This window comes from Scyliorhinus canicula, chromosome 4, assembly GCF_902713615.1.
Source record: "Scyliorhinus canicula chromosome 4, sScyCan1.1, whole genome shotgun sequence".
In the NCBI taxonomy this organism is placed as follows: domain Eukaryota; kingdom Metazoa; phylum Chordata; class Chondrichthyes; order Carcharhiniformes; family Scyliorhinidae; genus Scyliorhinus; species Scyliorhinus canicula.
This window is the reverse complement of record NC_052149.1, coordinates 94,642,995-94,657,897: the sequence shown is the minus strand read 5'-3', so window position 1 is coordinate 94,657,897 and position 14,903 is coordinate 94,642,995. Positions and strand designations below refer to the sequence as shown.

At 45.6% G+C, this 14,903-nt stretch overlaps 2 protein-coding genes across 10 annotated transcripts in view; one reads left to right on the top strand and one right to left on the bottom strand.

Moving 5' to 3' along the window:
• Positions 1-704: 704 nt before the first annotated feature.
• Positions 705-9,885, bottom strand: LOC119964818 (V-type proton ATPase subunit G 3-like). The gene is made up of 3 exons (XM_038794848.1): positions 9,672-9,885; positions 2,949-3,049; positions 705-1,653 (listed from the first exon to the last, which is right to left on the bottom strand). Exons 1-3 carry the CDS (start codon positions 9,751-9,753, stop codon positions 1,474-1,476), a joined length of 363 nt encoding a protein of 120 aa, XP_038650776.1. The 5' UTR covers positions 9,754-9,885; the 3' UTR covers positions 705-1,473.
• Positions 3,040-14,903, top strand: part of ptprc (protein tyrosine phosphatase receptor type C) — a 452,107-nt gene continuing 440,243 nt past the window's right edge. For all 9 annotated transcript variants that reach the window (XM_038794843.1, XM_038794839.1, XM_038794836.1 and 6 more), the window contains exons 1-2: positions 3,040-3,202; positions 3,685-3,771. The gene's annotated coding sequence lies outside the window, so the exon portion shown is untranslated. The remainder of the gene's footprint in view (positions 3,203-3,684; positions 3,772-14,903) is intronic.

The following is a 14,903-nucleotide window of genomic DNA, read 5'->3' as shown; positions in this document are numbered from 1 at the left end:
CAAGAAAATAAATTTCACCTGAGAGGTTGAAATGCAAGCAAATTAATACCAGCAACTGCTGATTGAATCTCTGGGCCACCGAGAGGATGTCGCCAGGGCAACTGGCCTTTCAAAACAGGCCAGAAAAGGTATAAACCACTTTTATCATACTGCCACTGTCTTAGTATGTATAAAAGAAACTGGTTGCCATGAATAGACTCATGCCAAACAAACAGCTAAATCTGCTCCCTTCTCTCATTGAAAGACTTAGTGGGCCCACTTGCCATCGCCATCCCTCCCCCTTCCCCAAAGTGGAGCCTGCAGTTTGGAAAACAGAAGTGTCGGAGACAGCAGCCTCCCAGAAATCTGAACCAGAGAATAAAAGGGGCTTCAAATATTTTAGAAGGACTGAACAAGGAGCTGAAATGTGACACGTTTTTTAAAAAAATGGTCTGAAATAAAGTGACTTCCCTAAAGGCACATCCATTGGTCGATATCAAACGTAGAAATTTTGCCCAGTTGCATTGATATCAAATGCGTCAAACTGTGATCACGCAGAGCACAGAAAATGTACAATCTGTCACTACTTGGAAGTGTGGCTCGAAGTGCAAGAGGATAACACAGATTCTGGGAACTGAACCCGGCAACATTCCAACCATACAAACACCTAAAGAGAATCAAATTGAAATTTTGGAAAACAAATCCTAAAAAAAAATCAAGACGTGCAAGTTTTAAAGTAACAATTTATTGAATGTCAAATGTGGACCAAAATCATTAGGCACAAGGTTGAGGCACATATTTCTTATGTCTTGCATACAGTAAGATGTACGAGGGCAGTTTCTCTCAATGTTAATCATTTCTAATTAAACTGTTCAGTGAATTTGATTTATAGGTAAATTATTGTAAGATATAGGTAATTTTGTGATCAGGTAATCTTAATACATCAGAACTGGAAGTCTTCATATTGAGACTAAAGATGAATCTGAATTTCAAATGACATGAAACAAAACTTCCCTTTGTGACTCGGTTTGCTGGTATTTGTCAGGTTCCCTTAGATCAAACTAAAGATCAGCAGGTTTTGGAGAGTAGCAGATTTTTTTCCTCATCACTCAGGGCATCTTCTGGATTGAGATACCGACCAGACATAACCTCTTTGAGTGGTGGAATAGACTCGGGGATCTGAAAGATCATTCCTGTACCTCTGATCCTATTGGGTGAAGGAAGCGCACCTTAGGTGGCAGACGTTTAGATATCTGCGACTGACATTACCTCCTGTTTGAAAGAGTTGTTATGGACCCTGGCACTAACTGGAGAAGGGGTGAAGGTATAAACCAGCAACAACTACTTGCATTTATAGCATGCCTTTAATGTAGGAAAATATCTCAAGGTGTGTACTCAAAAAACAATTAAAACGTCAGAGTGACATCATAGCTTTTCATTAAAAACATGTATTATCCAAAGTTTGATAAGTTTAATTCACCATTGATTCTCCAGTCAATGGAAACCAGCTTCTCTAAAATTAATATGGATTTCTGGTTTGATTTCACAAACCATCCCCAAGAGGTCTTGCAAAACCTTCTCGCTATTCTGTTCATGGTTGCTTACGAGCCCATTGATTTTTGCTTTGGTTTGCTCATCCACTTTGACTAAAAGGTTACCTTGAGATCCCATGATCTAAGATAAAACAGAGACATGTTTATTGTTAACAGAAGGCCGCGTCACTGGGTTTTTCCACTGGAATCATTTTGGACACAATTCTTGGCGTGGGGATGTTTACAGTGAACATATTGACGGTTCCAGTTAAACTCCCTCCAGCTTTCTCCCTCTCCCTACTCATCTCCTGATCACAGTGGTTAAGATACCATGGGTGTTAGAGTTCCATACACAAGATGGCCTGCTTTATGTTTGGGGCCGAACGACCATTTGTAGTATATTACTGGGTAAGTGAGGCTATCTGAGGCAAACTTAATATGTTCTCATGCAGCATCTATGCATATATACCTTGGCATATGTGTAGCCATGTAAAGTGGAAACTCTGTCTGCCATCACTCCTTGTCTATCAAGCAGAGAGACATGTCCAATAGTGACAGCTCATTGACAGCATTGGCTGATGTCACATTGAACAAAATATAAATGCTGGGCATTTATTGCTCAGTCTGGCCTTGATTATGCCACAACACACACAACTCTTTTACCCTGGACAATTATGAGTGTATCTTTTCTGAAACATTTTCGAAACCTGCATGGCCCAAGTTTCCTTGGGATTTCCTGCTGGACTCCTGCGATGTTCTGTGCTGTACTGTTCTATGTTCTATGTTCTAATTCCAGCAGGATCCCAGCAAAACCTACCAGAAAACAGCGCCTACCATAAACTGCAGTTGTCCCATTAAGGACCCGTGACACCAAGATGGGCCCTGAGGAGGTGACATCCTCAATTCTCACTGGCTCAGGAAGCTGCTCCGCCAAGCGATTTGAAGCATTCTGTACCTAGATGATAGTAACTGGGTCCTACACATTGCACACTGATGTCTGCGCACCAATCTCGCATAACTCAATAGGGCTAGCACTGGGGAGCAGCAGCAAGCATAATCCCATAGGATTCATCGGAATTGGATCCTCTGGATGTTTGAGATATGGTCTGCTACTTTGGGAACCTTAACATATTTATGATATTGTCAAAACATAAAATCATGACATAGAGTGGGCTCTGATTTGTGGCTTGCAGTTAGATTCAATAATGTCTCCACTTGTGAAGCAGAGAAGAGCTCCACAAATCTGTTATTTGGTCATTGCTATTAAGCCGTGTGTTAAATCTCATTGCTCTTTGCCACAATTATTTTACTTAAGAAGGAACCGTGTGCAGGGACTTTACATTTCTTACCATTGATTCTAACAATATGGCTCATTCAACCTAGTTTACAAAGGAGGCAGCGATTAAAACAAATCCACTCGTTTGCATTAATACGCACCGAGTCTTGCTTTTGTCTGAACTCTCTCTCCCTTTGCAGACGATATTGATCTATCTCAGCTTGAGCCTCATCCTTTGCTTGTTTCAGCCGCCTTCCTTTCCCTAGAAGCAAGGTTCACAAAGAAAATGCCTGATAAGTGTTTCATACCAATCGTGCCACAAATCTAATAGCAGATTTCACACAAAGAGAATCGATGGATTGCAAAGAATGAAGCTGTCGAATGAAGCTGGACTGATTAATAAGGCACATGTGAGGTATGTTGTCCGATGTCTAGAATGATTTCTTTTCAATGATTTCATGGATGCTGCTTGCATTCAATTTTTTGTGCATGATTTTTATTAGGTTTCCAGCTACAAAATCTAATTGTAGAAGGTTGCTGCTGTTTATTTTCGAATTCCCCATTACTCTTCTGAGCTGCAGTAATCTGTAGCAGTGATGTTTGGTGATGTAGTATAGGGTCTTCTTTATATGTTCTGCACAACAGTCGGAGTAATGGTGGCGGCCTGTCAGAAACCACTGCAGGAATCAGTGAGCATGGGTTACGTGTGTAACCGGTCACACTAGCGGGGTTTGCAATGGCTTATTAGATCGGTGCTTTAGTCCGAAACCCCAAAACAGGCAAAGCTGGGGATTTACGCCTGAATTTCTAGCTCCTGAGGTGAGAGGATTGTTGGGGGGGGGTTAAGGGAGTTATAAAATACAAACATTTTGAAACATGTTCTTATTTCTTCCACAGGGTGACACAGGCCAGTCTTGCATTAACAAGATCCCATTCCAAACGTTCGTCTAACTTTACCATGCAATTCAGGATCCTCGTTAGAGGGTGAGTTCAGACATACTCTGAGAAGTTGTCACATGTGACAAACTATTATTACCTGCTTAGTGTTCTGTATGTTTTGACTTTAACTGCTGTATATTGCGATTTAAGCAGCAGAAATAGGAGCAGGAGAAGGCCAAATGGTGCTTCAAGCCTGCTCAGCCATTCAATACACTCATGGCTGATCTTCTATCTCAACTCTACATCGATCTCTGTTCATAGAATCTGTACAGTGCAGAAGGAGGCCATTCGGCCCATTAGGTCTGCACCGGCCCTCTGAAAGAGCACCCTAACCAGGCCCACTCCTCCACCCTATCCCTGTAACCTCACGTAACCTGTACATCCCTGGACACGAAGGGCAATTGTATCACGGCCAATCCACCTAACCTGCACATCTTTGGACTGTGGGAGGAAACCTGAGCACCCACAGGAAACCACACAGACATGGGGAGAATGTGCAAACTCCACACAGACATTCACCCAAGGCTGGAATTGAATCCGGGTTCCTGGCGCTGTGAGGCAGCAGTGCTAATCACTGTGCAACCCTGTAACATCCTTCTATCCCTTAATGCCCCTAGTATTCTAAAACCTGTCGATCTCTATCTTAAATATGCTTAACAACTAATCGTCCACAGCTCCCTGGTCTGGAGAATTTCAAAGAGTGTAGAACACTTTGAGTGCAGAAAATTCTCCTCAACTAAAGTACTAAACGGCTGACCCCTTATTCTAGGTTTATGACCCTCTAGTTGTAGACTACCCAGCCGAATATCGTCTTTGTTTCAGGATAAATTCTTCTGCAGCTTTCACTTCTCCAGAAGGCTGATCTTGTGCTTTGGACAGTATCCATTCCAATAAAAAAATGTTCTTTACAGATTTTCAAAAATAATGGGCGAGATTCTACGCACTCCCGACGGTGCGGAGAATAGCGTGGCTCGTAAAATTTTACGGCCACGCTGTTCCGACGCCCTCCTGCTATTCTCCCCCCCCCCCCCACGCCCAACTCCCGACACGAATCGCTGCCGCCGTTTTTTTACGGCCGGCAGCGATTCACAGTGATAGATGGGCCGAGTTCCCAGCCCTTTACGGCTGTTTTTACGAACGGCAAACACATCTGGTCTGGCCATTCGTAAAAACGGCCGTAAACACTCGCATTTTATAACCATGGCACCGATTGGCACGGCTGTACCACGGCCGTGCCAAGGGTGCCATGGGCCCGCGATCGGTGGGTACCGATCGCGGGCAGCGGGCCCGCTGCCCGCGCACTATTTGTCCTTCCGCCGCCCCGCAGTATCAATTCGCGGGGCGGCTGAGGGGCATCCCGGCCCGCGCATGCGCGGGTTTCGCGCAAATACGCGATGACGTCATCCGCGCATGCGCGGGTTTCGCGCAAATACGCGATGACGTCATCCGCGCATGCGCGGGTTGGAGTCTTCCAATCCGCGCATGCGTGGCTGACGTCATATGACGCGTCAGCCGGCGCTAACTCGGGCAAGCGGGCTTAACGAAATTCGTTAAGCCCGTGATGCCGGAGCTTACGGCATCGGGCTGCTAGCCCCGACCGGGGACCAGAATCGGTTCCCGGTCGGGAAGGGGGATGCTGGCGTCAAACCCGCCCGGATTTGACGCCAGCCTTACGATTTCTCCCCAGATGGGAGAATCTCGCCCAATGTTTTAAATGAAGACTGTGCATACCATGGATATAATAGGCATGCCATATAGTCTCCAACTGGTTGGATGGATGTAGCTCCAACAACAATGAAGAAGCCTGACACCATCCAGGACAAAGCATCCTGCTTGGGATTAGCAACCCGTCTACAAATATTCACTCCCTCTACCACCGATGCACAGTGGCAGCAGTGTGTACCATCTACAAGATGCAGGGACTCACCAAGGCTTCTTGGACAGCACCTTCCACAGCCGTGACCGCTAGCATCTAGAAGGACAAGGAGAGCAGAAAACTAGGAACACCACCATCTGGAATTTCCCCTCCAAGTCACTCACTACCCTGACTTGAAGATACATCATAGTTCCTTCACAGTCACTGGGTCAAAGTCCTGGAACTGCCTAACAGCACTGTGTGTACTTACATCATATGGACTGCAGCAGTTCAAGAAGGCAGCCCACCATCGCCTTCTCCAGGACAAATAGGGACGGCCAATACATGTTTATCCATGAATGAATTTTGAAAAAAATCAAATAATGAGACATACTCCATTCCATGATCTGTAAAAGATCCACTCCTTGTTTTGTGACAGACACAGTCAGCAAGCCTTCACAGCCTTGATCTCACACACGTGGGGAAGACTGCATTTCAGTAATATAATTCAGATGGAACAAGAGGTGGAAGTCTAGTCTAATCCCATTAATTGCCATGCAAACATTGCTTGAGCCATGGGAGAGCATGGAAGGATTTACTGTGGTAACTTGCTCATCTATAACAAATATGGTCCAGATCAATCAAGTGGCCAATTTGGGAATTAATCCCAAATGGCCACATTCAACTTCAGAGTTTAATACTGAACACATGCACATTTGGAAGATCAGACAGACCTCAGTAAACAATCCAGATCCATAATGCACTTTCTGTGGATTTTTAATAATTTCCTTGCAGGAAACATTATTGTATTAATCTGACATGTACAGATCATTTTAATTGATGTCACATGTGTATGTTGACATGGTTATTTATTTATTTGGATTCTCTCACTGTGCAAAAGAGAGCCCTGAACCGTTTGAGCTCACTGGATCAGCCTGCTTGAGCATAGCAAAGGGGACATGAGGAAGATTTACCAGGGGAATTGGACTGTCCAAGTGTGACTCCTTCATTTTGGTTTCCCTTCAACACAGAGTACGAAATCTTAAATGCTGTTCCTTTCAATATTTAGATTTTATGTGGGAGCTGCACGAGTGATCAGAAACACAGGTTTGTTTCTCTCCCTGCACTGATAAGTATTCTTACACATAGGGTGGCACAGTGGTTAGTGCCTCACAGTGCCAGGGACCCGGGTTTGATTCCAGCCTTGGGCGACTGAGTGGAGTTTGCACATTCTCCCTGTGTCTGCGTGGTTTCCTTCGGGTGCACTGGGTTTCTCCCAAAGACGTGCAGGTTAGGTGAATTGGCCATGATAAATTGCCCCTCAGTGTCCAAATATGTGCAGGTCGGGTTATGGGGATAGGGTGGCCGTGGGGGAGGACCTGGGTACTGTGCTCTTTTGGAGGGTCAGTGTGGTTGAGTGGCCATCTTGTGCACTGTAGGGATACTCTGAAAATAGATTTCTAATGCCTGTGACTGTAATTTGAAGTCCAACAGGTTTGTTTCAAACACTAGCTTTCGGAGCATTGCTCCTTCCTCAGGTGAATGAAGAGGTAAAACATACCTTTCATTCACCTGTGGAGGGAGCAGTGCTCCGAAAGCTAGTGTTTGAAACAAGCCTGTTGGACTTTAACCTGGTGTTGTAAGACTTCTCACTGTGCTCACCCCAGTCCAACGCCGGCATCTCCACACCATGTAATTTGAAGTAAGATTGATATAGTTCCATCACAAACAACCTGACATTGAGCAGTTATCTGAATTAGGTATTTAATATATTTTGAGCACATTCCAGTCCCACCTAACCCCAAATGCTTCAGTGATAGAGATGATAGCTCACTACTCTAGGTCCTAGTCTAGTTGACTTGGAGCCAAGCTTGAGGGAAGTGTAACTCTCTCTGGATCTCAGAGGAAAATAAATGTTCAACATTTAAAATGTTAAATAAAAAAAAAATAGTAAAAACACAACCTTGGGAAGACAAAGGAAACGTGACTTAAAATTGTCTGCTGTGCCTCCCCCTCGCCCCCCCCCCCCCCCCCCCCCCCCCCCCCACAATGGGCTCATTTAGTAAAGGCAGCCGAATAATGGAGCCACATAAGACCAGATGGTCCAAGCTTTGACTTGTACTTGCTGCTGAGGTGGTGGTTCTCAGCCAAACTGGCAGTAGGGGTGCTGAAAACTGGAGCGTGCCCGGCCTCGCTTGACATCCAGGCACCAGCATTTATTTTTCCAGTAGGACAATGATCAGCAGAGAAATTCTGGCTGGAGGAACCGAGCCAGAAATTCCCTGCTGAGCTCGACACAACGGGAGAAGGAAGTGCTGCTGCGAGTGGAGAACAAGTTCGGCCTCTGTTGTGATTTCCTCCCCTCCCCTCCACCACCTCCTCCACTACCTCCACCCTTACAGACAGATAACCTGCCAATGCTCAGTGTCTTGGCTCTGTGAGATACAGCTGGGTTCTTGGCACCTATAAAGCCCGAACCCCAGCAGGAGGCAGTGTCTTGAATAGGGGCAGGAAAAAAACATTTGACAATAAATTCCTGTTGCTTTTAGATTAAAGAATAGGACAACTGGGGGTTTGGACATGAGAAATAAAATGGTCCCCTTGTTAATGTGGATAAAATTCTGTGCTGTTTATTCACACAGGGAGGGCTAAATGCACCGAACAGACTTCCAGATGGTGCCAGTGGCGAAACCCCAGAACCATTTAGAACCAATGAAGGGAGAGAGTCAGATTTTTCTGAATGGAGTCATTCAGACGGACTAAATGGCCATCCTCACCTGTAATGATCTTGCGAAGCACTGAATTAGAGTCTGCCCGGTGTGAAGACCTGACTTGGGCCTAGGTGCTCCACGTGGAAAAATACCGAGACTTACACTGTTTTCTATGCCGGATATCGGTCCAGAAAAGCCGATGATTTTACAGCTTTGCACTGGCCTGGGTACCGTGCAAATTGTAACTGTGTAGGACACTACAGTTTACCCTGAGCTTGCCGCAGGCAGAATTTCAGTTGGTGACACAACCAATACTGTCAGTGTGAGCAAAGGAAACTGAGATTGCCCCTAAATTATTCATTGTTTGCGATGTCTTCTCCAGCACAGTGTGCTCAGAGCTCGGAAGCATCCGTGACATGGCATGTCACCTCTCACATTGGGAGCAAGATTCTCTCAGCCCGGGGCCGCGCCACGCCGCCCCGACGCCGGCATTCGATTCTCCGCAGAGCGGAGAATTGGCGCCATTGACGCCGGGGTGGTTGGCACGGCGCTGGTCGAGGGCCACTCTACACGCCCCCCCCCCACCCCCCACCGATTCTCAGTCCGGGATGGGCCGAGCGGCCATCGTAAAAAAGCCACGTCCCGCCGGCACTGTCCACACCTGCCGAGCGGCGGGACCTCGTCGTGGAAGGGTCGGGGGGCGGCCAGTGGGGGGGGGTGAGGGGGGGGAGGGGGGTTCGACCCCGGGGTGGGGGGGCCTCCGATGAGGCCTGGCCCACAATCGGGGCCCACCGATCGACGGGCTGGCCTCTCTGGCTGGGGGCCTCCTTTCTTCCGCGCCGGCCTCTACAGCCCTGCGCCATGTTGTGCCAGGGCCAGTGCGGAGAAGGAAGCCACTGCGCATGCGCACGTTGGCACCGGTGCCACTACGCATGCACGGATCCCGCGGTGCCCAGTTGACGCCGGGATCAGCAGCTGGATCAGTGTGAACCGCTCCACTGCCGTGCCGGGCCCCCTGTAGGGGCCAGAATTGCTGATCCTGAGGCCGTGTTGATGCGGTCGAGAAAAACAACGGCGTTTCCGATGGCGTCAACACTTAGCGTCAGGATCACAGAATCCCGCCCATGATCTTCATTTCACTCCCAAGTGGAACAGTTTCAACATTGTAAAGGATCTCAGGTTATGACCAGTACATAGGTACAAGTCCTAAATTTGAAGCTAAATGAAGTGAAATGAAATGCACAATTTGCCAACTCTTTTTAGCACAATCAAAATCATTCTGATTATTAAGAGTCTTTAACACTTTGTACTTTGATTCCACGTTGTACTGAAAATACTTTTCATTATGTGAACCAACAATTATTGGTCCATTTACTCACTCTTCTTGGCTTCCTCTAACTTTTCTTTGGCCCGTTTCTCTGCTTGTAAAAGCTGATGGATTCCCTGTGAGTGACTGGTCATGTTCCCCTGTCTGCTGGCTCTCTCCGATGGTGCTGATCAGAGGCCCCCGTCCAAATTTATAGGGATTCCGATAACTGTGATACCTCACTGTTGTTGGGAACAACAAAGACAGTCCAGATACTGCTCGTATGGGAGCAGCCGGCTCCTATCGCCAGCCGCTCTCAGCCAGCTACTACCTACTGGAAACAGAACAGCTCACTAATACATACTGCCATTATCCCTTGTTAAAATAAAACAATAACACTGGATCCAACCCTCCTCATGTGAATTTATGAAGCATACACTGTGAAAATAATAAATTACAGTTTCAGGAGTCCATGTTGTCCCCTTCCCATATTTAAATCATTTTTCTAACCCAAATTTTACCTTTAAATTGTATTCTACTTAAGTTCAATTATCCTTTCTGCTCTGATGGCAACAGTCAAACTAGTAGACTTTGAAAATGTGAACAGCGTTGATTTTTAACATTTCAGCAAGTAAATGCAAATGCTTGCATTTTCAAAACATCAAACACTTATTGCCAGGTAGTGGAGTTCTGCATATGGTGGGATTACACTGGTATTTTGCCATCTCCTGGCTGTTAGAGGGAATGATTCACACTCACAGCAGAACTCGGGTACTGCCAGATGCACTTTACACCCTGCACCTATTGGTCTCACACTGGTAATGTATTACAACTAACTACCACTTCGAAATTTCACCGAAATGTGGATGTTCTGCATGAAAGAGGGGGAAAAAGTAAGAAAGAGTGTAAAAGAAAAAGCGTTAAAAAAAAGCAAGGGAACGGTCGAGACCATCAAGCACTTTACTGCCATTCAAGTATTTTTTATCTGTTGGAAGTGGGAACTTTCAAGAGCTTGGACTGAATTTTTGCTTTAGTAGCAGGAAACATGAGCTGACACTGTTTCTGGGTCCTGAAGCCACCCCCGGCGGCAATTCTTAGAATCCATAAATTTCATAGAATCACTTCAGTGCAGAAGGAAGCCATTTGACCCATCGAATCTGCACCGACCCTCTGAAAGAGAACCCTATCTAGACCTCAACCCCCCCCCCCCCCCCCCCCCTAACCTTTGGACACTGAGAGGCAATTTATCATGGCCAATCCACCTAACCTGCATAGCTTTGGACTGTGGGAGGAAACAGGAGCACCTGGAGGAAACCCACGCAACCACGGGGAGAATGAAAACTCCGCGCAGACAGTCACACGAGGTGAGAATCAAAGCTGGGTCCTTGGCGCTGTGAGTCAGCAGTGCTAAACACTGCTGCTCATTCGCATTTTGACCAAGGTGCAGCCTTAGTTGACATGGTGATCCATTTCCTGACTCATTAAAGGTGACAGTTAGGCTTTCAGGGCCTTGAAAAATCTCTTCACATGGCAGCCAAAGCTGCAGCACAGTCAGACAGGGAGAGTCCATTGGCCTGGTTGGGGCATTGGCCTCTATGCCTTCCTCCTTGTGTCGTGAAACTGGAGGCTGACTGGAAGATTCCACATAACTCACATATTCTGGATATGGTTGGTGGGATTTTAATTCACTCAAAACTCATTAACTGGGCCTGATTTTAACTCTTGTGTAATCAGATAGGTTTGAATGAATTAAGATCACTACTACTTATACAGAGTTGTAATCGAGCCCAGCAGTGTATATTCTAACCTCCCTCCTCTATTTGCAAAGATTTTTAAAAAAAATCTAGATTTATTAGTGTCTTGAACATAATGAAACATCCCAAGGTGCAACATAGGAAAATTACAAAGGATGACACTGAGCAGCAGAAGGAGATATTAGAGCAGGTGACCAAACGCTTGGTCAAATATGTAATTTTAAGAAGTATCTTGAAGGAGGAAAACAAGGTGTAGGGGTGGGGAATGAGGATTCAAGAGTTTGAGGCCAAAGCAGCTGAAGGCACAGCCACCAAAGTTTATGGTTGGAAATGCACAAGAGGCCAAAATTAGAGGAGCGCAGATATCACAGAGCGTTGTGGGATTGGAGGAGGTTACAGAGATATGAATGGGCCATTAGGTTGTGGAGGGACTTGAAAACAAGGATGAGACTTCCGATGGTGTTTTGGAGGGGGAAGACGTGCACGAGGTGGCTCCTGCTAGGACTCTGCACTTTTAGCCCTTTTCGCTTAGAACATAAGAACATCAGAACTAGGAGCAGGAGTAGGCCATCTGGCCCCTCAAGCCTGTTCTGCCATTCAGTGAGATCATGGCTGATTTTTTGTGGACTCAGCTCCACTTTCCGGCCCGAACACCATAACCCTTAATCCCTTTATTCTTCAAACAACTATCTATCTTTATCTTAAAAGCATTTAATGAGGGAGCCTCAACTGCTTCACTGGGCAAGGAATTCCATAGATTCACAACCCTTTGGGTGAAGAAGTTCCTCCTGCACTCAGTCCTAAATCTACTTCCCCTTATTTTGAGGCTATGCCCCCTAGTGCTGCTTTCACCTGCCAGTGGAAACAACCTCCCCGCACCTATCCTATCTATTCCCTTCATAACTTTATAGTTTCTATAACATCTCTCCGCATCCTTCTAAATTCCAACGAGTACAGTCCCAGTCTACTCAACCTCTCCTCGTAATCCAACCCCCTCAACTCTGGGATTAACCTAGTGAATCTCCTCTGCATACCCTCCAGTGCCAGTACATCCTTTCTCAGGTAAGGAGACCAAAACTGAACATCTTTGCGGTGTAGGGGTGAGACCAAAGCAGACACAGGGAGAATGTGCAAACTCCACAAGGACAGGGACCCGGGGCCGGGATCGAACCCAGTTCCTTGGCGCCATGAGGCAGCAGTGCTAACTAACCACTCTGCCACGTGCCATCCTAGTTTGACTAGGGAATGATGTCAAGACCCTCAGCCGTGGTCGTCACAGAGCCTCAACCTCTCCTCGTAATCCAACCCCTCAACCTTTGGGACTAACCTAGTGAATTTCCTCTGCACACCCTCCAGCACTAGTACGTCCTTTCTCAGTTAAGGAGATGAAAACTGAACACAATACTCCAGGTGTGGCCTCACTATCACCTTATACAATTGCAGCATAACCTCCCTAGTCTTAAACTCCATCCCTCGAGCAATGAAGGACAAAACTCCGTTTGCCTTCTTAATCATCTGTTGCACCTGTAAACCAACGTTTTGCGACTCATGCACTAGCACACCCAAGTCTCTCTGCACAGCAGCATGTTTTAATATTTTATCATTTAAATAATAATCCTTTTGCTATTATTCCTACCAAAATGGATAACCTCACATTTGTCAACATTGTATTCCATCTGCCAGACCCTAGCCCATTCACTTAACCTATCCAAATCCCTCTGCAGACTTCCGGTATCCTTTGCACTTTTTGCTTTACCACCCATCTTAGTTTCGTCTGCAAACTTGGACACCTTGCACTTGGTCCCCAACACCAAATCATCTATGTCAATTGTGAACAATTGTGGGCCCAACACTGATCCCTGAGGGACACCACCAGCTACTGATTGCCAACCAGTGAAACACCCATTAATCCCCACTCTTTGCTTTCTATTAATTAACCAATCCTCTATCCATGCTACTACTTTACCCTTAATGCCATGCATCTTTATCTTGTGCAGCAACCTTTTGTGTGGCACCTTGGCAAAAGATATCCAGATATACCACATCCATTGGCTCCCCGTTATCTACCGCACTGGTAATGTCCTCAAAACATTTCACTAAATTAGTTAGGCATGACCTGCCCTTTATGAAACCATGCTGCATCTGCCCAATGGGACAATTTCCATCCCGATGCCTCGCTATTTCTTCCTTGATGATAGATTCCAGCATTTTCTCTACTACCAAAGTTAAGCTAACTGGCCTATAATTACCCGCTTTCTGCCGACCTCCTTTTTTAAACAGTGGTGTCACGTTTGCTAATTTCCAATCTGCCGGGACCACCACAGAGTCTAGTGAATTTTGGTAAATTATCACAAGTGCATTTGCAATTTCCCAGCCATCTCTTTTAGCACTCTGGGATGCATTCCATCAGGGCCAGGAGACTTGTCTACCTTTAGCCCCATTAGTTTGCCCATCACTACCTCCTTAGTGATAACAATCATCTCAAGGTCCTCACCTGTCATAGCCTCATTTCCACCAGTCACTGGCATGTTATTTGTGTCTTCCACTGTGAAGACCAACCCAAAAACCTGTTCAGTTCCTCAGCCATTTCCTCATCTCCCATTATTAAATCTCCCTTCTCATCCTCCAAAGGACCAATATTTACCTTAGCCACTCGTTTTTGTTTTATATATTTGTGGAAAAATTTACTATCTGTTTATATATTCTGATCAAGCTTACTCTCATAATCTATCTTACTCTTCTTTATAGCTTTTTTTAGTAGCTTTCTGTTGTCCCCTAAAGATTTCCCAGTCCTCTAGACTCCCACTAATCTTTGCCACTTTGTATGCTTTTTCTTTCAATTTGATACTCTCCCTTATTTACTTAGATATCTACGGTCGATTTACCCTCTTTCTACCGTCCTTCCTTTTTGTTGGTATAAATGTTTGCTGAGCACTGTGAAAAACAACTTGGAAGGTTCTCCACTGTTCCTCAACTGTTTCACCATAAAGTCTTTGCTCCCAGTCAACCTTAGCTAGCTCTTCTCTCATCCCATTGTAATCTCCTTTGTTTAAGCATAAAACACCAGTGTTTGATTTTACCTTCTCACCCGCCATCTGTATTTTAAATTCTACCATATTGTGATTGCTCCTTCTGAGAGGATCCCTAACTATGAGATCATTAATCAATCCTGTCTCATTACACAGGACTAGATCTAGGACCGCTTGTTCCCTCGTAGGTTCCATTACATACTGTTCTAGGAAACTATCGCGGATACATTCTATAAACTCCTTCCTCCTCAAGGCTACCTTGACTGACCTGGTTAAACCAATCAACATGTAGATTAAAATCCCTCTTAATAACTGCTGTAGTTTTATACATATTAATGGGATAAGGAAATGCCCAGAAAATCCAGAGGAAAAAAAGGCTGAAAGTTCATTGGCAGAGTCAGAGGCCTCTCGGGGCTTGGCGGTGGAAAAAATGGTGGAGGCAGTTTTTGGGATTCCGACCACTCCACTAACAGTCGAGTTGGCTTTTGATAACTTTCGCGACAGAATTGAACAAACACTGGT